This window comes from Synchiropus splendidus, chromosome 1 (assembly GCF_027744825.2).
Source record: "Synchiropus splendidus isolate RoL2022-P1 chromosome 1, RoL_Sspl_1.0, whole genome shotgun sequence".
NCBI classification, from domain to species: Eukaryota; Metazoa; Chordata; class Actinopteri; order Syngnathiformes; family Callionymidae; genus Synchiropus; species Synchiropus splendidus.
In genome coordinates, this window is record NC_071334.1 from 33113407 (window position 1) to 33136137 (window position 22731).

The following is a 22731-nucleotide window of genomic DNA, read 5'->3' on the forward strand; positions in this document are numbered from 1 at the left end:
CAACGTTCACTTTCACTTTCCCCTTCCACTTCCTATCAGTGCTCACTTCCACTCCAACACGCAGCGCAACGCACCACATATCTATACAAGTGCTAGTGCTGGACAATGATGGCAAAAATGATAGTTAGGATAATTTTTATTCATATGATGATTATACAATCAATTATTCGACAATTTGGTTGTTATTGAACTTTCAAACTCTATTGAATAATGAACTACAATGAAAGAATGCATAAAATATAAATAATAATTGTCATAACAGTTATATTTAACCTTCATCATGTAGGTTGAAAACGCTTCTCTCTAGAAACAGCCATCTGGTTGGTCTGGCTTTAGAGCGGTTCCGATGTTGTCAACTGTGATGTCACATTCCAAGCTTTTGTTTTGTCACTTTTCATGAGATTATACAAGAAGAAGTCACTCCTATGATTATTCAACTTCTGTACTTGAGCGCTCTTCCTGCGTCTCTGCAGTGTGATGAATGACAAGGAGCGCTTGCTTTTATCACCCCGGTCTCAGGTTGAGTGCCAGTGATTGTTCTTAAGCATTTATCCACTTCCAAATAATCATTGGTTTTTGAAACATCTCCAACAAGCAGCTATCACTGTGTCGTGACTCAGAACGCTGGCTGAGCGTCTGCTCCTCTGAGGGCCTGACACTGAAACCCATACCACCGTTGTTCAGGCGACTGAGTCTGGAGCTAACGGTGGCTAATGTTAGCGTCCCCCACAGCTGGGGAGACTAGCTATTTAATCGTTTCATGGCGATTATTACATCTTCATAATAGTGATACTGATAAAAGAAAAAGAAGTGCTGTTTGTCAGCTCCGTCAGTAGCATTAAGAGCTATGGTTATGATCAATACATTCCTCCTGGAACATGAATGAGTGACATGGTATATTTAAAAGCACGTAGACAAGACGTTTGCAATACTTACAAATACCACGTGTGCTTCTGGATTTGCTCTAACTGGAACACAAAGGAGAGGAGCAAATTACAAACAAACGCAGGACTGGCCAATAACACCTTGAATATCTCTGCTAGCTTTTTTGCTAGTGCAAGAAGGCACACATTTTGACATATTTTTGTCGTTGCAGTACTGGTTCAGTAACAAATCATTTGTTTTTTATTAGTCAAACTCTTAAGAAAAGAAGTCGATTGGGAAAAAAAAATAGCTAGCATAGTGTGAGCCTCAAGCCAGACAAGAATCCATCCGCCGCTTTCAGTCATAACAATGAGCAATTGTTGACATTCTCATTACATTGGCTGGTGAACCGCCAGAATAAGAGATCCAATATGAAAATAGCAAAGGACTGGTGCAGCCCTGCTGGGGACCATCGTGCAGAGAATGAATGGCAATGCGGGGATTTAAAGTCTCATGGGTGCAGAAGAGAATAATGCTCTCAAGGAAACAAGCAGCTGTAGATTAATGGGGGAGTGAAAGAGAGGAAGTCGGGGGTGCTGAAAAAAGGGGGGAGCAAGTGGAACAGAAGGCGGGTTTTGAGGATCAGTCACAAGCTTGAAATTCCATTTCCATTTAAACTAACGTATCACAGCATTAGGGAGGAAATCTGTGCAGAAGCGTTCGCACTTCCGCTGTACTGTCACACTTTGATTCGATTTCAAGTGTCTTTGATAACTGTGAAGTCAGTGGCGTGTCATGTGACATTCGTAGGCAATATTTCGTCACTTTTTGGAGATATCAAAGAGCGGCACGCACTGTGAGCCTCTTGCCGGCGTCGACCTCGATCATGCCGCGGAGAAGGTTCTGGCAGTCAGGAGGGATGAAGTGAGGCATGTGGAAGACTCCCAGCTTTACCTTCTCCAGAAGATTCCTCAGGTTGTCATCATCAAAGGGCAGAGCGCCCTGCAGAGGCAAAGAAGACAGACACAGTCACACAGACGAAAGACATTATCGACCTGTTTTAAACTCAATATACGTTAAAAGTTCATTGATTTCATGGATCAGTACTTCTGAGAATGTCTGTGGGGAAAAAAGTTTGATCTGTTTTTGGCAACATTGATCTCTTTATGATTGAAGTAAAAAACTATGCATCCATCAACTGATGGAGCTGGTGATGGGTAGGTTTCATGACACAGTGTCCTGATTTTCAGAGGCCACCAGATGGCACTGTCTGCTGTAAAATGTTTCGACTTGATTCAACGAAACCTCACACCAGTTCTAAAGCAACAGCGCCAGCTAGTGGCCTCTGAAAATCCGGACACCGTTACTTCAACCCTGCACTGATGTTTCATGACACAAGACATTTTTCTTAGTTTAGGTAAACGTAGCTAAATGAGAAAATGTCCCGAAATAAACTCGTAAACAGTGAGGATGGAAGCCAGTCTTCTCTTCATTTAAATTATAATGTGGCGTGAATATTTCATGTGTGCGCCTTGCTTTTTCCAGGATGCCATCATTAATTAATATCTGATCTTTAAAAAAAAAAAAAAAAGATAAGACATTCGCAAGTCTAGTGGTTCAAACACCATATGATCAAACACTGATTTATTTTCACTTAGTCGCCTAACACAAACACCAATTTTCAAGTGCATTTCACTGTTTATATGCTTTAGTCACACAAACCAGGTCGAATATCTTCATTTTGAGTTGGAATCTCTGCAAACTCGGCTCACAGCAAACCATGAAATACACTATCTCAGATTTCAGGGTTTCTGCCACATGTAGACAAGTGTGGCACAACACTACTGCTAAAGTGAGAACAGCCACACCTTCAGAAAAACTGTTTCTGATCATATGTATTAAAACGAACTGGATACATCGAATTCAGCGGATAACACATACCGCATTATGGAGGTGGGCATGAACATGGTGGTTTTCTGAAACTAAAAGAATGCAAAGGAATCGTGTGGAACTCAACTCGGAATACGTAATGAAGGAACAGACCGCTACTGATTGGAGGAAGATTTATTTCTCATGGTTAAAAATTAGTTTTTAATCATGTTTTTATCATTACCAATTAAGTCAATGCCAAAATTGTCCCTTCTGGTTCCTCTTTTTTATTTTTGAGGCCAAAATTTAAAAAAATCCAGACAGAAAGCGTGAATGTGTATAAATTCACCCAATGAAATATGAAAATATCCCTCGTAAACGATCAAAAAAGTTGGTTGGACTCACCACTAAAAGTGCAAACAGAATGACCCCGCAGCTCCAGGCGTCTGCTTTCCTGCCGTCGTACTTTTCGCCCTGCAGCAGACCCGAGCAGAGATGAGACTTGAATCTTAACTGTGACTTTCATGCTGTGAGTGTTGCACAAACTGAAGATCGCACCCAACAGCTCAGTTGTAAACAAACAGAAGCCCTGCTACTTTTCTGATGTTCGATGGAATCGTGGCAGAATTCACGTTTGTCTCCTAAAATACAAATGTCCAAATTTATAGTCCCTGCAAGATGACTTCTGAACGAATGAAAGTTTATTTTAATCTACTCAAATACATTCCAATTTTATCTGACATTCGCATGACTTGCATGTCTTTGTACGATATTACATTCCAACTGAAACATTACATATCGCGTAGCCAACATTTTGCCTTACATATTGACGTATTGTTTCAAATAATCTGTTCAAAAAATCCACAGTCTTATGAGGAATCCTCGGTATATAGATCAATATTTTAGAGAAATCATTTTTTGACAAGATATTTGATGACACACCATTAACTAATTTGTTTAAATCTCATATTAAATTAAAAATGTTTTATTATAGAACAATATTTGCACTTAGCAAAAAAGGTCGTGCCATTAAGCTGCATTAATCTTCAGTAAATTCATTTCATAACAATTCATCAACAGCCCATCACACTGCAGACGTCGCAGCTGGTTCTGACAGGCAGATGCTTTGCTTCTGTTGTGTGGCTGGTGGTGGGGGTCAGACCCATGAGAATGGAAGCTAAAAATAGAAACAAACAGCACTCACCCTAATAACCTCTGGACAGGCGTAATGTGGCGAGCTGCAAAAGAGAGAGAGTGATGACGACAATAAATCACATCCTCTGACTACAACTAAAACAAATCAATGAGCCACTATCCAGTTTGTGACTCAGCTTCTGCGGACATCATCACTTCCTGTTAGATCACATGTCTTTCATCGAGGTCGGCAAGAACTCACCCACAGCTGGTCTCCAGCAGACTGTCCCCGACCTGCAGAGACGCCATGCCGAAATCCGCTATCCTGATGTTGTTCTTCTCGTCCAGCAATAAGTTCTCCGGCTTTAAATCTCTGTGGCTGAAGTTGACAAGACAGATCAAGGCTAAACAACGACACTGATTCCGACACAAATATAGCTCATCTACCGAGGTATACGTTGCTGGTTGACTACAGCACAATATTCGCCAGGGGAAAATGTTCGTGAAGATCATTTTGTGTTTGAAATTCATTTAACGCAAGTTTAAATGCCATTAAAAAACGTTTCATTTTCCAAACTTGCTGAGAGTGTCCACCTCCTCAGGTGCTCCAGGCTCAGAGGGAAAATGGCAAGCCTTTGGGACAGAGACACGGGGGAGGTTCTGCATGATATCAGCCTCTCCAAGCGTCCTTATGAGAGTGGGCTGATAATCATCCACGCAGTAAGATGTCAGATTTTATGCGCTTTATTCATTTCATGTTGATTAGTTGCAAACAAAATGATAATGGCAAGTTGCTCTCCATATCAAAAGTAGCGAGCCGTCCAGGGACATATCAACCCTGGCTTTTTCCCTGTAAACATGCCCTCACAAACTCATCCTAGCAGGTCACATGACATATTGTGCTTATTGTGAGGGAACACCAAGCCGAAGGTTTTTGTTTTAAATTAAAATTTAACTTTTTTTTTGCTAAAATATTAAAGAAAATAGTAAAAAGAGTATGTTATATACATTTCTGAACATAATTCATGGAAATGGGAAGATCTTGGGAATAGAACTACAGACAAAACATGTAAAATTGATAAGCTTTTTTTTTTAATTAGCTTTTTTCCAGCATCTTTTTTTAATCTTAGGGGACACAAAATGCTATTAAAAAGAGCATTACAGTGACATTTTTTAACATGTTGAAGCATGTATTAATTGCAATGACAGAAGAAATATAGACATAAAAGACTGAAAGAAAATCTAGATGTACAAAATAGCTCATGAGTAATGTGTATAATTCAAATAGTAAATTCTCATGTGGGCCATATAAATACTGGCAAAGGGTGGCACAAGTGTGGCCGGGATAAAAAGATGGACAAAGCTCTCACCATATAGAGTGACTGTGGCAGAAGTCCAGCGCAGAGATGATCTGTCTGAAGAATTTTCTCGCTTCTTTCGGTGTTAGCCGTCCCTTCTTTACCAGGTAGTCAAAGAGCTCACCCCCAGACACGTGCTCCAGTACCAAATACCTTTACAGGAAACAGAACATTTTTATTGTTCAGTTGTCAAGAGACTGTCGAGAAACGGAGCCACCTCCAGGCTTTGTGAGCAGATCTTTGGACGTCACTAGTGAATGTAGATGTGAAGGACCGGAGGTAGTTAGAAAAATACAGTCCAACTGTGTGTGATTCATCGGGTACTTCTAAGATTCCTGCTTCATCCTCTTGTGAAACTTGTTGCTATGGAAATGGTAAACAATTAAAGCCAATGACTTTGCAGAACCCCTTTTTGGCTACGAGACAAGAAATGTTCCAAACCAGAAGTAAAGAAACAAGTATTACTGTTGTATGCCGTTGTGTCAAATGCAAGGTTGGTATAGTGTGAACCCAGTTCTCCCAGGCACAAAACAGAGCTTGGAATGCATCTCAGGTTATGAAAAAAAACCTTTTAGTTTCTGTGTGTATCGGAACATTGTAGTCATAGGCTCTCTTTTTCAACAGTTGTCAGAAAATGTTCAAAAATATGTATATATTTTTGATAGTTTTCAGAAATAAGAGGTTCCTGAACGCACCAATTGGTTCTCATGCTGTGCATTTTTTAATTATTTTGTTTCAAGATGTAAGGGCAGTTAATAAAGTTTGTTATGTGCAGTTGAAGACTAAATAATGAGGTGAGGAAACTGTCAAAAAAGATTCAATAACATTATTAAATTCTTTTTTTACAGTCCTACCTGAATAAAAAAGTGAGTTCATGTTTGTGCATCTACAGAGAATAAAAAAAACCTTTTCCTAACATATCAATATATTTGGTTTGTATTCACAATATGGAAACAGAATCGTATTATCTTCATATTTGTAGTTTTTAAACTGTTTTTATTAGTCGTATAATAAAAAAGGAAAAGGGCATAAAACATGTCCACGACAACAAAGAGGCTGACTCTGATCACAGACTTACGAGAGAAAATTCCCAGCTAAGACAGATATTCAACTGTGTGGTGTCAAAGGTTTTTCCAAATGCAATAACACATAAGCTGCTGAGAACTGGCTTTTCCCTGATTATATTAATCTTCGCTGAAAAAAAATGAAAGCCTGAGTCATCGGAGTCTCCACATCACGAATGTAAATCTGAGAGAGATCCAGGTCCTTAGCAGCTCTGTGTGGTTCTCGTGTCTTATCCTGCTCACACTGGCCGTGGAAACGTCGGAGATGCTCAGCATCCTGATTTATTACCAGATTAAAGGATCCGCTGGAGCGTGAACACGTCAGAGTGACTTAAATGAGGAGCACGTGTGTGTGCGTGACGAAGGCCCGATCTTGCAGGATTACCAAAACAAACCGGGCCTTGATCAATTATTGAACAGCACATTAAGTTGTGTCGCTGCTGCGCCGTCGCCTTCGCATGGTCAAGATTAATGTGCACCATAAAAAACAGGCGACTGCTCGGATCCATTGAGATCTCACCAGTATTCCGACATCAATCACGTGACGGCTCCACTCCTGCTTTAATGGGGCTGTAAACACGACATTTAGGTTCCTGAGAACACTAGCACGGTCCAAATCAGAATCTTCAAAGACGCATCTGGAATAACGTGGTGTCACAAGACGTGAAATATACAAACTGGTATTTGCAAACTAGCAGTACATTGAAAGCGCATTTGCTATGGACATGTTTCTAAGATTGACAATGACCCCTCGCCTAAGGACGGGCATCGAGAACTGGTTCCTACCGACTGTAGCTGATGGCAGCTTTGGAGTCTGAGCGGTAAAGTAAGTATGGCTTTTCATTTGCTAAGAGCCCTAAGCTAGCTTCACAGTTAGCGTGGCGCTAACTGGATATCGACTTCTTTTTAATGGTGTCACACAAGTCAGATTTGTGCTACTGCTACTACGGCACTTGTTTTTACAGTGATCTGAAGAAGTGTCTGGGCCCAAGTTTATATAGTTATTCAAATAAGACCATTTAGAAAGATATGTTTAATGAGATACATACATGTACTAGGGCTGGGCGATTATGGCAAAAATGATCATCGCGATTATTTTTCATTCGTATCATTATCGAGATTATTCAAACGATTATTGAAAGACTTAAGATTTAGCTGTTGTTAAACTTTCAAACTTTATTGAACAATGGACTACAATAAAAATAATTTAACAGTTATATTTAACCTTCTTCATGGAGGCTAAATATTTCTCTCCAGAAACGTCGCCAGTCTGTATGGTCAGGCTTCAGAGAACAGTGGAGACAGGAGACAATATTTCCAGCTGAGCAGGCACGTGGCTGGGACGCAAAGATGTTTCTGAGGTTCTGATTTGTAAGCTGTGATGTCATATCCCATATTCTAATAGAAGAAGTCACTCCTTTGATGATAAAACTTCGATATTTGAGCGCTCTTCCTGCGTCTCTGGAGTGTGATGAATGACAAGGAGCGCTTGCTTTTATCACCCCGGTCTCAGGTTGAGCGCGAGTGATTGTTCTTATGCATTTGCCGTCGTTGTAGAGGCGACAAAGTCGGCAGCTAAAAGTGGCTAATATTTAGCGTCCCCCACTCCGTGTAAATAGATTCTTGAGCTCTCTCGCTAAAAGGCGGAGATTCGCGCTGAGGGGCTCACTCTGTGTAGCGCGTTCAATGTGCCCTCCACAGTAGCTGCCCACCGGTCAGTTTCCATCGGGACGAAGCGTGGTGCAGCGTTTGGGTCCATTGGGACATAATGAGCGAAGCTGGGGAGACGGGTGTCTGGCTAAATATGAAACGATTATCACGTTTTTATAATCGCAGGAAGACATAATCGTAATCCCGATAAAAATATGATTAATTCAGCAGCCCTAATATGTACACTGGTGCTTTTGAATTGTTTGAGGACTAATAAGGCCGAAGCTCTCAACTATTGGTTCAGGCTTCGCAGGGTTTATTTCTGATGAAACAGCACGACTCACTCCTGTTTCACTGATGCCAAGTCCACAGAGCTTTTTCAAAGCTAAACGACAGTTTCTCAAGTTTCCTTGTCATTTGTCAACACAGTAAACCTATCAAAAAGTTTCAAAAGATCCTTTTAGATCCTGATATCAGAAATGCTACTTCTGTATGTCTCGACTGTCCCATTGTTGTCCCATTGGTGGAAGGACATTATGAAGAATTCCAGGTAATAAACCACTGCTGTTGACCGTTCTAACAAACTGTTAACCGGATGAACGTCCCGGCATGTTTAGCAACCCAAAAATATAGAAATATACTCACAGGTATTTCTTGTTTTCGTAGACATCGTGCAGCTTTAAAACGTGTGGATGCTCGATGAGTTTCAGAATGGCAATCTCGCGCTCCACCTGAAGGGAGAAAGAAGTGTTGATGGCAGGTATCTATTGAACCCAAAACAAATCTTCTACAAGAGATCAATGACAGAACCACCTATGAACCCTTTAGTTCCGTCTTAGCGGCACCAACACGAGTATATAGTGACATTTAAACTGACAACCTCAAGTGCCAGTGGCTCTGTAAGGGCGTGTTTTTAAAGAATCATCATCTCAAGTCTCAGGGAGAGAAGAAGTGGAGTTGGCTATCTCTCCTCCGGGGCATCACATCTGTGTCAAACTCTGGTCGTTGGTGTCTCTGAATCCTTCACCTCTATTATCCAAGTCTCCTCCTTAGTGTCCGGCTGAATTAAAAGATAAATCTTTGCCGTTTCAATATCATCGAGGATGTCATCACGTTAAGTGCGCTCCTCTGACTTATCATCGCTTGATGATCTCCTCGAGTAACTTTTGCTTCATGACGGAGTTTCGGGTGGCAGCAGGACATTGTCACGTGTCTGTGTCTCACTAAGCTGTGCACCATTACCCACCTATTTGCACGTGCATTCCAAATGGTACATCATTGTTATATGCACTATGACTTTCTAAATAGTGAGTTGGTGACATGGTCTGGTCATAAAGTGAAGCACAATTCGCTTTTATACCAGTGATCATGAGATTCTAGCCTTGACTCTGTTTAAAAGCAGAATGACGTGACAATGTAGGCTAACGAAAGGTCACCCTAATATTTCATGACCAAACTCCAACTGACGGGTGTGTACAAGCATACCTGAGTCCTGATCAACGACGGTGACTCAGGCCTGCAGAAGCTGAGTCAGCAAGTCTGAGTCAGTGATGCGACACGCCACGGATGCACACACTTGGCCAGAGCAACCGGGAGGGATGGACACGCACTCTAAATCACATCTGCTCTCATCCCCACTCAAAGTCTTTCAAAAGCTCCCGCAGTAAGCAGTTTAGAGAATCGATGAAATATTATTACAGCGGCAGTATTGCAGAGGCTGTGTGTAGCATCCACTTGCCCAGCACATCCTTCTGTCTTACTTTTGAAAAACACTTGTTGACTGCAACGCAATTGATATTCAAAGTTAGATGTCAGTCCCATTATTTTGGAAGATAATTGAGTCTCATCCAACTGCATGTCAGTGGAGACAATTAAAGTCGGGCGTGACAAAAGCCAAACCAATTTCTGCCCCTTGATCTATTTACTCTGACACTAAATGATTTATGATCATGATGCTATTTGTGATCAGCCAGCACCATCCTCGGAAAATTGTAAAATCCATCCATCCTTAGAAAAATGAAAAAACAAACAACCTTGAATGCTTTTCATAAATCTTCGTGTTATGTTTATATACATGTGTTTGACACCTGAGCCGGTGGCTCATTTATATACAGCCGACTGAAAATGTTCATAAATAAATACTACACCACTAAATGGATTACTAAGTTACGACCTCATACCTACCTCAAAAAATGAAGTTGTTGAATTACATGTGTATTCACTGACCATGAGGACATGAAGGAGATCAAGGACCAATTGTGTTGAGAGCAAAGAGCAGTGGCTTGTGGGGTATGACTAGCGACCAAGAGGAAAAGTGGTTTATGTCAAGTAAAATAATAATTATAAAATAATGAAAAAACGTTGGCAGCTGGAATGATAGACGAGTTGCCCTATAATTACTGTGGGGGTGGCCATTGCAAAGTGGTCTGTCTCATGCCCGAGGCACAATGGTTTGATTTGTACAAAAACCTTGAGTAATGCTGAAAGTAATGCACAAACTTGGCCAGTTAGTGCTTCTATAATTTCTTACGGTATAAATATATGGACGGTGGGCGGTGTAATAACAGTTTAAATATGAAAAAAAAAACCAACAATAAAATGGTTAGAACTCTGAAACAAATAAGCAAGTTGAGATGATGAATAAGAACTTATTCAGAATGATCTACACGTTCACAGTAACAAACTTTTGCTCCAAGTCATTCATCCTTCAGCTTTTCAGCAATCTTCAGACCTTTTTAGCTGGTGAGGTAGGACTGAGCAGCCTGGGAGAGTTCGCACTCTCACTGACTGCAGCAACCCGGTTTTGAGTGAGACTCATGATGAGGAACTGTGAGACAACACACCAATTAGACTTCTAACTACAAATATAAACATTAATTAAATCACTTTTCAACAAATTTTCGAACTTAACTTCATGCTTAAGTTGTATGTACAGTAGTACAAAAGCACCTGTCCCTCTGGTCTGGCTGGACAACGCTACCGCAGAAGCACTGGGGGGCTACAGCGCAATGTCTCTGCCTCCAGATGGTGTTTAAATTCTCTAGAGAGGATAAACCGCAGAGGAGCTACAGTCATTCAAAACGCAGGAGTGTCACTGCAGGTTTAATAATAGTATACCTATATTAGACCAGACAAATTTGAGTTGTAAAAAATACAGATATCCAAACCATCCTCTTCAAGGTTTCGCACATCTTCATACCAATTTTCCGCGCAAGAGTCTCTCCTAATGAATTGTGAGGACCAACTGAAGTCACGGCCACAGTTTCAAAATCCCAATTTAATTGAAACATGATATGCCGCTGTGGCCACATGCATCTTATGAACCAGATGATCCACTCACTAGGCAAACAGTCTGTTACCACAGCAGCAGGTGATCCGAGGAGAGAGAGCGAGACAGAAGGCTGAGATGGGAAAGGACAGTACAGAAAGTTCGGAGGGTGAAGAGGAGAGATGTGGAAACAGACGACGGGGCAATGATTTTGATTTGGATTGTCCTAAGGGAGCGAGGCTGAGACGGGGCGGATGAAGTATTGATGGCAGAGCGATGGAGGCAGTTAAGAGTCAGTGACAAGGATGTGGTGGTGTGGAGATGATGTGTGGCATGACGACTCAGCAGATTAAGGTCAGTGGTGAATCAGGGAAAAAGGACAGATGCTCTCTTCTGCACTGTAATATGAGTATTGCTGTCATCAACTCGTCATTTGCTCCAGCACTGACCTCGTCCACAAACAAACGTCCCACCTTTAAAAGCAAAATACTACACACACGGATTGCCTTTTTATTTTTGGCAGCAATGTATCACTTCAGAGACCACTCCTTTTACTCAATAAAACACTGACATGAAATAGACACTTTCACTGTTATTTCCTCTCCCAGTGTTGCCTACAATACATATAAAAGCATCAACAGAAAAATCTTTGTTATTAAAATTTTTAAGGATAGATGGTGTGAAAGTACCTCATTGTTGTTCAGTAGTACTCACAATTTATGTTTATACTTACATTTTTTACCTGGTAAAAATGAGCAAAAGTTACAGTAATTCATTAAAACAACATTAATATTGTCTGTCCCACAATTATTTATTACATTTTTGAATGGGTTTTTGTGGGTAAATTATAATTTCTTTGCATATTAAATTACGGTGCAGTACCACCTCCAATGAAAAAATAAATGTAGTGCAATAACATTGGGTCAACATGAACAGCTTTATGGAAGAGTCCTTTTCTAGATAACTGGCCACGTTTGAATGCAGAGAATAGCCAGACTTAGACGATAGCTTGTTGAAGGCGCTAGGTACAATTGCAGCAGTTTCTCCCAGTTTACAGGCAGCGCAGAGTGAACCAACTTATTGGGTAATATCACCTCAATGACTTGGGATGGGTCTTTCCAGTTCCACTGTTGGAGCAACAGTTACAGCTGAATGATCAACTTGTTTCACTAAACAGTTCCAGTATGAACAAATCAGAGCGATGGTTCAATGCTGTGTTCAATGGAGGTGTCCCGAAAGTGTTCAGGACCCATTTAGACATAACAAACACAGAAATATCCATTTGTTTATATGCAAGAATTGACCTCTGGAAACGTTGCTTTTCAAAAACTTTGGGCGGAGCAGAGAGCTTGAATTAACTGGTTGGATGTCTGCACATAAACTGAGAAAAATGGAGGAATGGCAGACAGAATGAATGCAAAAAAACAGAGCTGTCCTCTAGCCAGTATGGTACCACGAAGTAAACAAGCTCAATAGTCTCCTCATATTGCCGCTCCGTGGCATGTCCTAGCAACAGACATCCACCGAGTGGTGTGAATATGAGAAGATACGTGTGCACAGACACATTTGTGAAGACGCAGAGGTTGAGCTGTCCGTTTCTGAAAACAGACAGCTACATGCAAACGCAGCATCAGTCTCTCTACGAGTCTAATTCTCTTGGTTTGCGCATGCATTGCGTTTTTATAATACGTTTTCCCCACGATAAGACAAATGTTTTCTATTTATTTACATCCATCCATCCGCCTTCCAAAGCTCATCTGAGGTCAGGTCGCAAGGGCAGCAGTCGGAGCAGAAAGGCCGAGAAGAGGCATGCTATGAGAGCCACTTCAGCGGAGGCAGGGGAATAGCCATTCTACTCATAGTCTCTGCTGGATGACTGAGCTCCTAATCCCATCTCCCAGGTAGATTCCAGCCATCCTATGGAGGAAACACCTGTCGGCCACTTGTTCTCTGTGTAAAGTCTGTGGCAATAGGTGGGAGAGGAAACGTGAAGGAACAGTAAATTCAGGAACTTTGCCTCACAGCTAAATGACATTCATCACACCTTAAACACGATGACAATGGCACCAACTCCCTATCAGAAGAAACAGGCCTCCATCTGTTAAATAAAAGATGATACATTACAGGATTTTACATCTAAAGAAGAAGAAAAAAAACCCTAAAGAGCTGGGTTCCGTCTCAGCCAGTCGGGGTTTGAAGACAAATCAGAGGTGCATTCATGTGGAAATGAAGCAAGCTGCTGCATTTAGGGGTTTCATGAGAAACAATCAACAAGAGGAATGTAAATTTGATTTGAACTGTGAACAAGGCATACATTCATATGCAAAACCGCAGAAGAATGCGATGCAGAACTCAGCAGAGATGCAGTTTGGATGAGAACATAGCCATAGTTTTGGGGAAAAATGTCTGACATGAATCCCATTAACAGGCTCTATTTACATATATCAGTGGGCTGGATCGTCATTGTTCTGTCAAGTGAGAACAATGGAGTCAGAACTTCGGTTGATCGGAGTCTATTTGTCGATTTCCATGACAACACAGTTTCAGTTTTTTGTAAACAATGGTGAAGATGCAAACAATGAACACATTGATCCGTTGCTTAATAAAGACTAAGGTGCACTGCAACATTTATTCATAAAACCATTGCTGACTCAGCGGTGGTGAGTATCAATATCTGTGACGTGAATGTCATTTGAAGAGAACCTGTCGTTGACTAACATGATGTCATTTATAACACCTGTGTTCCAGCTTTCTGCTGCGAGATGCTTGAACCATTGTCAAGTCGGAGGTGTGAGGAGGAGGAAAAGTTGTAGATGCTCAGGTTTTCATTGGTAGCTACTAGAAAAAACAAGATTAGTAGCAGTATCTCTGGCCACATGGTGATGTCAGGAGACAAAGTTAGGGAGGACAGATTCAGATGGTATCGCCACATGAAGAGAAGACTTGTTGAATAATGTTAGAGATGAAGGTACCAGGTAGAAAAAGATACGGAAGAGAACCACTGAGGTTAATGTATGTGACAAAGGAGGGCATGAAGAAGAGGGGAGTCGGTGAGCAGGGTGATCAAGACACTCCAGGTGAAGTTGGAGGACATTAATGCGCTCAACTTTTCAGTTACATATAGTTAGAATCGCATCCCAGGTGATCATAATGTCATTGAAGTGACCTTGCTTTTCTAAAATAGACACCAGGGTGGAGGTGGGGTGTACACACACTGCTTACCTTCATGAGAACAGACTCGCTGAGCTTTTCTCTGTTCACGATCTTTATGGCGACTTTTTGACACGTGACACAGTGGACACCGAGCTTCACCAGACCTGGAACACAAATGTGAATTCTGAGTGCCCAGAGCAAACTGTAATGCTCAACAATTGGACTGCACGTCCATTTTGATGCATGTATCACTTGTATCCCTTTCTATGAGTAGAAAAGTTGGATTATTCAAACTGTGTAGCAGTTATATTGATATAAAAATATAATGACTGATATAAAAAAGATTATTTTAAGGATTTACCAAAGATCAGTTCTCATACTTTCCATGTTTTGGGCTTCAAGATTAGACTTGAAAACCAGCAAATACCAAATTTCCATACATAGATTTTTAGTCAATGTTTTTACACCGAATCATTCGATATCACTGAATATGTGTTTCCAGACAAGATAGATTGGAAACAAATGCAGAATTTTAAGAGAACATTTGTTATTTCTATAATTATCCGTGACTTTTACATGTCCAGTAATTCTTTTGGTGAATGACTGACTCCAAATGAGAGTCATTAGAAGCGATCACAGATAACCATTGTTCTCTTCAGCGCATGCTCTGGAAACAAGATGATGTCATCTTTGAAAAATATCACCACAGGGAAAAGAAAAACAAAATAGCTACAGTTTCCATAATGACTTTTGCAGTCCAAATGTCCATCTGACAATTGAAGTGACAGGTGACGACAGAAATGTCCTCACCTGGTTCCAGACAGGAAGCAGTCGTAGCGTAAAGGAAAGAGAAAAGAGAGTCAGAACTCAAATCTACCCGGCAACAGAGCCTTCACGCTCTAATCAGTCATTGTTTAAAATACACATCTTTTCAAATTGATTTTTCTCACAGACACAGAGCATGGAGGAGGAAGAGGAGGATATCTGTGTCAAGGTTTCCCCTCGTCCCCTCACTCCCCCCTCTCCCCTGACAACAGGAATCTCATTGAATATATCGAATTATTCCTTGTTGCTTCTGCACACTGACAACACCAGCTCCCCGTTCCACATTAATGAGGTAATTAATAAACGCAGCTCCTCCTCCTCTTCCTCCTTATCCTCAGTGCTGCGGAGAAGCCCGAACACAAGACTGGGGGAGGAAAGAAGGAAGGAAGGAAGACACAGAAGCAGGTCACGTCTCGAGAGACGGGAGATAGAGAGACACATCACGTTCAGGTCAACAGCAATGCAGCATCTGACCAACGTGGTGAAGAGTTCAGGCTCAAGAGGTGACTTTCAAATATCACAAAGGTCCACATATCACGGGGGACCTACTATAATAGACAATAAAATCACACCATGAAAACCCCCAAAGTAAGATGACCCTGTGCAACTCGATCACTTCTCTATGAAGAAGTAGTCTTCTCTGAGTGTCAGAAAAATGTCAGACTGATCCTTAAAAACGTAAAACTTTGAAGAAACAAATGGAGACAGAGGGAAAAGCAAAGGAAACAAATCCTTAAAATATAGCCAGTTTTTTCACGCCACATTAAAGTCCAACAAATGTTACGATACGGAATGTTCTACATTCTAATGACATCCTCATAATCCATAATCTGAGAGACTCACGCGGGTGTCACAGAAAATCATGGGCATTTTTGGGTGTAAATTGACGCTAAACAAGGTTTTTGTCTGCGACAGAGTGATGACTTCAGTGCACACACGTCATTCTTCACTCAGTCATCAATCACAATTCTTAGGCAACAACACAAATCATTTTTCAATCTTAGGAAAGTCAAAGACAATGGTCATGAAGACACCTTCAGTCATGTAAACCACGCTCTGCGCCTCACTTCGCTGAGTTGGCATCCTGCTGTTTTGACCCAAATACGAGCTTGATGCCCGTCTGCAGCCGGCCCGCACCGATTGGCTGGCGGGTGACATGTGAGGGAGGAGGGGGACGTTGGGACAGGGAGGAAAGGGAGTAGAGGCATTTCCAGCGTCTGAAGCCACTAGCAACACATGAAACCATCAATAGTCAATGGCTGTTTAGAAAGGAAAGGAAACAGAACCTTTCAGACATAGCACTTGAAAATGAGAGCAAAATAACCAATCAGTATATTATACATCTTTGTAAAAGATCATTTTAATATTCAATTATATTGTATATGTGAATAGACTCACTAAAACCTGCCTTCATAACAGTGAACAGGGTTCACCCCTCCAACCCCCTGCAAACACAGGTGCACAGACATGCGCACATATTCTCACCTTAAGCCTGACGGTGCATGTAATAGAGTGTGTTGACACTGCAGCTCCCTGCAGACACGAACCTGCTGAGTCCAACAGCTGCTGCTGCTGGCCCTGTGCTTCCCTCTGTGTGCGTGCGCGTAAAAGCTTCTATTGATGACCAATTGTGGGGAAAACACCTCCTATTGCGGACCTTATGCTTTTGTGGGGCCCTTCTGCTGTTAAGCCTCAATTTGAAGGTGAGACTTGAAAATGAAAGGGTAATTAGGTTTAAGTTTAGTTCAGAGTCCTGGTTGAGTTTGTTTCGGATGGTTAGGTTTGGGTGAGAGGCTGGGGACAGCAGTTTGGCAGCTGGTCTGTGTGTGTGATGTGTGCGAGCGTGTCAGTGTGTGTGACCGCAGCCAACACGCTGTCACTGACAGTGAACTCACACGCCACACTTTCAGCGGGGGATCTTGTTCAGGTGGCGGCCAAACATCCATGGCCCAGAGAAACAAATCAATACGACACAAACCACTCAACTATGCACGCTGAGCCACACACTTGCACACACACGTTTGTCATCATCACCTCTCTCTTGTATCGGCACATTTTGACAGATCTCTTTCCAGCTGCACCACTGTCTCCATTAAGGGCTTCCCACAACTACGATAATATTTTATGCAACATTTAAGGGGAAACTTAGACAGACAAACATCACATTGTGACCACCTGTCTGAACAAAGCTTGAATTCCTGTGAAATAAAGCAGCTCAAATTTTCAACTTCAAAGGATGTTTTTCATGATTTCTGATCATGATCTACTTTGCAAAAAGACATTTTCACCTTAATTAAATTTTAGACATTTGCACATACAAGTAGGAAAATAAAAGTGCCTCTTTAAAAAATTAGTTAAACATGGCGCCTTTTAAATCCAGGAGAAAGTGGCTTTACTGGCGACGGTTCCTCTAGTCTCTTGGTAAAGCTGTGGCACTACAATCTCAAAAAGAAAAACTTAAAGGCTCTGCTGTCTGTGAAGCACAGCGACTGACAGTTCTGTGTCTGCAGTCTCCTGGTGACGCCCACAATACGAGCCAGAGCATTTGTGGTGTTCGAGAGGCACTTGGTCTCAGTTTTGCAGCGCTAGTACACTTTGCTGCATAGTCTCCAGCTGGGTGTTTCCAGCCATTAGGTTCTTCTGCCATCTTTGTTTGGGTATTTGTCTGCATAGGTTCAAGAAGGAGCTACGCAGTGACGTGAGGACGCTGCATGTAGTTGCAAACTTTTAAAAATCAATTTTGGGCATTTAAAATCGGTTGTGAATCATAGCACACACGAATTGTGTCTTATATGTAGCGATTTATAGTCGGTAGTAGTACTTGCGGAGATGAATGCGTAATGAGTTGGATGTTGTGACAGACTTCATGCTATATGCCGTATATATCCAGACACCTGTAGCATTAGCAACATGTACGTAAATATTATGGCAGGAAAACTAAACATGATTTACCTATAGAAGTCACCCAGGACAGTCCACACAAACATGTTTCAATTTTATTGTAGACACATGTGCATGTATAAATAATTTGTAAAACAAAACATTGACAAGTGGGAAACATCTTGATCTGGTCAAGGGACGTTGCTGCCCACCATGTCTTCTCAAACAAGCTGGTCAGCTGATTTATGAGTTTTCCAGCGCAAAACAAGGCACAAGCTTGAGACTTGGCTGCGAATAATAAGCGACAGTTCCTTGAGAAAACAAATTCCCAGGTGTATTTCCATGTACCACCTCTCTGATTCACAGAGATCCGCTTTCCAAGCCCTGTTCGACGTTTTAAAATGACCCTCCTTTGGGACTCCTCACTTAATGGCGTCCTGCGTGAAGCGTCCTCTAATTCCACACCTGCCCGTGTAGCTGGTTTTACAGTTGGTCAATTGGATATCGAGCAAATGAATGGAGAGAACAACTTCCACATCACTTAGAGGTCTCTTCAAGCGATTTCCTCATCCATTCACTCACACACCTGAAAATGAGGCAGAGGACCTTTGTGTGCAGATAAGACAATGTGACTTGACTTGACTTTCTGAAATATGACCTCATGAGCTAATGAGCTGCAGGGATTGATTTTGTCTTGTTCATTGTGTGTCACAAATCAAGAACATAGATCCACGAATGGATTTGTAACTACTGGTTGCAAATCTATGCCTATTCTTTTTAGCTTATATTTTTGGGGAGGGTATGCATTTATTGAATTTTCATTTTAATTTGTCAACCTACTTTCCTTTGCCATATGATTTTTTTAGGAAAGTCAATGTTCTAAATCTTTTTAGATTAGATTTGATTTGTAAACCTTTCATACTCTTGAGAATGCATAGAATATCTACAACGACGAATAATAAATCCTACTTGAAAATAAACGTCAAAGTGATCACAAAGGTCACGGAACACCTCAGACAGATAAAAAGAGATTTACAAAATGAGCCATTAGAAGGAGAAGCTGAGGTCTCAAAGATTCATGATGTGATGAAAGAGCGAGCATCAGCGGTTCCTGTCTTCTGTTTGTTACTAATGTGTGCTGTCTGAAAGCTTTCAGTGACCAGGACAGTACATAAGAAACAGCTCGGAATAAGAGTTTCCATTAAGCACCACACACACACACACACGCTCTCTGCCGGGGGGAGGCGACGGCTGCGATGCTCCCTCACATCGAAAGTACAGAGAGAGAGAGACACGTGACTATATTTAGCCGCCTCCTCCAAGTGCCTCTTCCTCACAGCTCTCATCTTCAACAGTCAACCAGCTACAATAAAAAGCATATTCCTATTTTACAAACAGTTGATCCCACAGATATAAACTCAACTTTTTCATTACTGTGAAATTCTAAAATAAATAGTCAATTTAAAGGAAGGTAAGACATCATGCGATATAATTGTTAATATTTTTTTTCTTTATCATTGTTTAGGGTAATTAGTAATGGTGAAATATTTGACTCATAATTTAAAATATCATAATCTGATGCGCAGGTAATGTCAGCTTCTATATGCATTACTACTGATGATCGGTTGCAGCCTGCCACCACTTAAAGACCTGTATGTCTCCAGGACCAGAGACGTGCAGGTCGGATCAGAGCCGACCCTTCTCACCCTGGACATGGACTGTTTGTTCCTCTTCCCTCTGGCAGGAGGCTACGGTCCATCCAGACCAGAACCTCAACCCACAACTTCTTCCCCTCGGCCGTCAGACTGTTAAATTTGTGATCAGCCTTTGTTATTTTATTTTATTTTATTTTATTTTATTTACAGCACTTTATTTCGAAGCACTTTCCTAGTTGGTGGAACCCCCACTGACAATGGCAATAAATTCTATTCTGATTCTGATTATAGCTCTTATTCTCGAGCCTCTTGACAGTGATGTCACGGGGCACTGCTGTCGTCAGCGGCCATGACACCCACGCAGACATTCCTCAAGCGTAACCATAGCAACGATGGCAACTGTCCAGTATTCATCCCGCATCTCCTTCTTCTGTCTGACAGAGGGAAACCTGCTGACTGGGCTGAGTCGGGGCAGACAGACACCCGGAGGGGTCACCTCTGGATCACACCGTGAAGAAGTATTGACCTCAGCAGACTTTCGTCTTCCACTCACACCACACAGTTGCCTCACTCCTTTGTTTCACACAAACACACTTTTGATACCACAACTCTGTGCATTATCAGGAAGCTCCTACACAAAGACACACGGACAACACAATTAAGCCGATTTAATTACACCCCCACTCATTTTCCTTCTGATCCCCTTCGAGATGAGGATAAAGGCTGAAAGGGCACAGGAGAGGATTTCCTCTTTTTAAAAACGTTTCATAATAATAGCAGCGAGCCGGTGAGTCACAGGGATCATCCCGACTCAGTCCGGGGGATTGGTGCATGAAAAGCATGTAACACAAACGACGCATTTGTGAATGAGGTGAGCGTCAGGTGATCTATTCTTTCTTTAAATACACCAACATCACCATTGTTTTAAAGCTTGTCTAAGACTTAGACTGATGAATCCGGCCGGTGTTTCGATGCAGATTCGTCTCCGTTCCACTTACAGCCTACTGACATGAATCAGTCCTGCTGTTTCAAATTAGCAGCCGCCCCCATGAGAGCCCTCATCGTCGCCAATATGAAGGTGAGAAAAAGAGTTGACGTGCCAGAACGGTGCACAGGAAAAAGCCACTGGGGGCGGTGAGGCGTCTGAGCAGTCCATATTGGTGTGCTGAGACTGTCAAATGAAAATGTACAGGAAATACAATGTTAGAAAGGTACACAGAATATGTTTGTTTATTGTGATGATTTTTGTATTTATTTAGAAAATCGAGCCGACAATGAAGTGCCATGCGGTGCCACAAAAGATTTTTGTTTTTATCGTCAAGTTTATTTTCTTAATGTCACAATCACTCAGAGCTTTATTTAAATTAATGTCACAACATGAAGATGTTTCTCCCACGACTGTCTAATTTAAACGCTCTCCTGAGGGTCCTCAAGGCTGTTAAGTGACAAAGTCACTGTGGCCAAAAAAAAAACAAAGCAACAAGAATTAAGCAGAAAAACAGTGCAGGAGGCAAGTGCATAATCCGTGTTTAAATCTTAGCAGCAGATTAACAAGGGTCCTGCCCCTCTTACTGACCTGGAACCACTGCTTCCAGCTGATCTTCCAAGGTTGCATATGAATAAATAAATAAGATGCAAAATGATGAAGAACAACTGAATTGACTCAGACACTGAGAGGCACAACCTGTAATCGGACCATATCAAACTAGAGGTTTTGTTTTATGATGCAAAGGAACTCCTAAATGACAAAAAAAGCTCACAACCAGAACATCAAAGATTGATGCAGAAGAAGGTCAAAATAAGTTTGAAATATTGTTTCTTCATACAGCACATGCCGAAGATAATGTAAATAATAATAAGAATTTCATTTTCTCCGAACAACTTCAATTTGTGTAAATGTCTTGTTTACCTTTAAAATATGGAGCGTATCGTGAGCTTGTTTGATAAATCATTTTTATGACATTAGTTTGAACATGTTTAACGGGCAAGTCGCTGCTTCAACTTTCAAACATTTTCAACACTTACAAATGCATTAAAATCCCAGTATAAGTTTTGGGGAAAAAACAGATGGCACTGAGTACATTTAAGGACAAATGCTTTAAAAATAGATTTTGACAAATAACATTTTATTGTCTCCACATTTCTGGGTGAAATCAAATGGTATAAACGGGGCGAACAGAAAAGGCAACAAATAGTGTTGGGGTGCTAATAAAAAGATACGTGGTATTAAACAACAACTAAACCATTCTATATGATATTATACAAAAGTCTTTCACACAGGCACTGTTTGATAGCCACAGGTGTATCTCCCTCATTTGTTTACACGGCTTCATAAAAAGTAAAAAATAAAATCATTGATTTATTTACTCATTTATTTATTTGTTGTTTTTGATATTTTCATAATTGCACAATAATTTAGACTCATTTTTTTCCCTGTCTATACCTGCACAGGGTGAACATACAAGCAGGCATCCATGTGACCACCCATAAAGCATGGTCATAAATTTGCACCAAATCCGGAAGCTTCCCCTGGAACCTCTGGGAATGAAACTGTCACCCGCAGCAAAAATATTTGACAGTTTTATTTCCATAGCTTTATCAAATTTTTGCCAGAAAATAAATCCAGGGGTCTTTTTTTTCCTCCCCTAAGCTGCTCTCTCCACTTCCACCACAGACACAAAGGGATTCCCCAAAGTCTGCCAGGATTGATGTGAAAGTGGAGCAGTAGTTCATCCGCCGATTTATGACAGAGGAGGGGGTGAAGCAGTGAATGTGTACGTGCTGTGGATGGTGGGTGAGGGTGGCAGTGGGGATTGGGGCTGGGGGTTAAGCTGTCATTGCTCCACATCCCACACCAGCAAACTGGTGCAAGAGTGAGGGAGGTGATGGAAGATCCCACTTAAAGCCGCTGATTGCAAAAACAGCGGTAAATCCCTTAATGAAGGAAGCCCCCTGCCCCGCGTAATCATTCATTCCTCGCTTCAGCTCGTCCTGTAAGGCCACATTTTTAA

General features: G+C 41.4%; 1 protein-coding gene across 5 annotated transcripts in view; it reads right to left on the bottom strand.

Annotated features, from left to right (window-relative positions):
- The window catches only part of LOC128753381 (serine/threonine-protein kinase BRSK2-like), a 55508-nt gene that overhangs the window by 13697 nt on the left and 19080 nt on the right, over positions 1-22731 (bottom strand). For all 5 annotated transcript variants that reach the window (XM_053855071.1, XM_053855043.1, XM_053855062.1 and 2 more), the window contains exons 2-9: positions 14430-14524; positions 8585-8670; positions 5238-5378; positions 4130-4246; positions 3938-3971; positions 3139-3207; positions 1720-1866; positions 937-968 (exon numbers count right to left, since the gene is read on the bottom strand). In XM_053855071.1, the coding sequence (XP_053711046.1) occupies positions 937-968; positions 1720-1866; positions 3139-3207; positions 3938-3971; positions 4130-4246; positions 5238-5378; positions 8585-8670; positions 14430-14524 (721 nt within the window). The remainder of the gene's footprint in view (positions 1-936; positions 969-1719; positions 1867-3138; positions 3208-3937; positions 3972-4129; positions 4247-5237; positions 5379-8584; positions 8671-14429; positions 14525-22731) is intronic.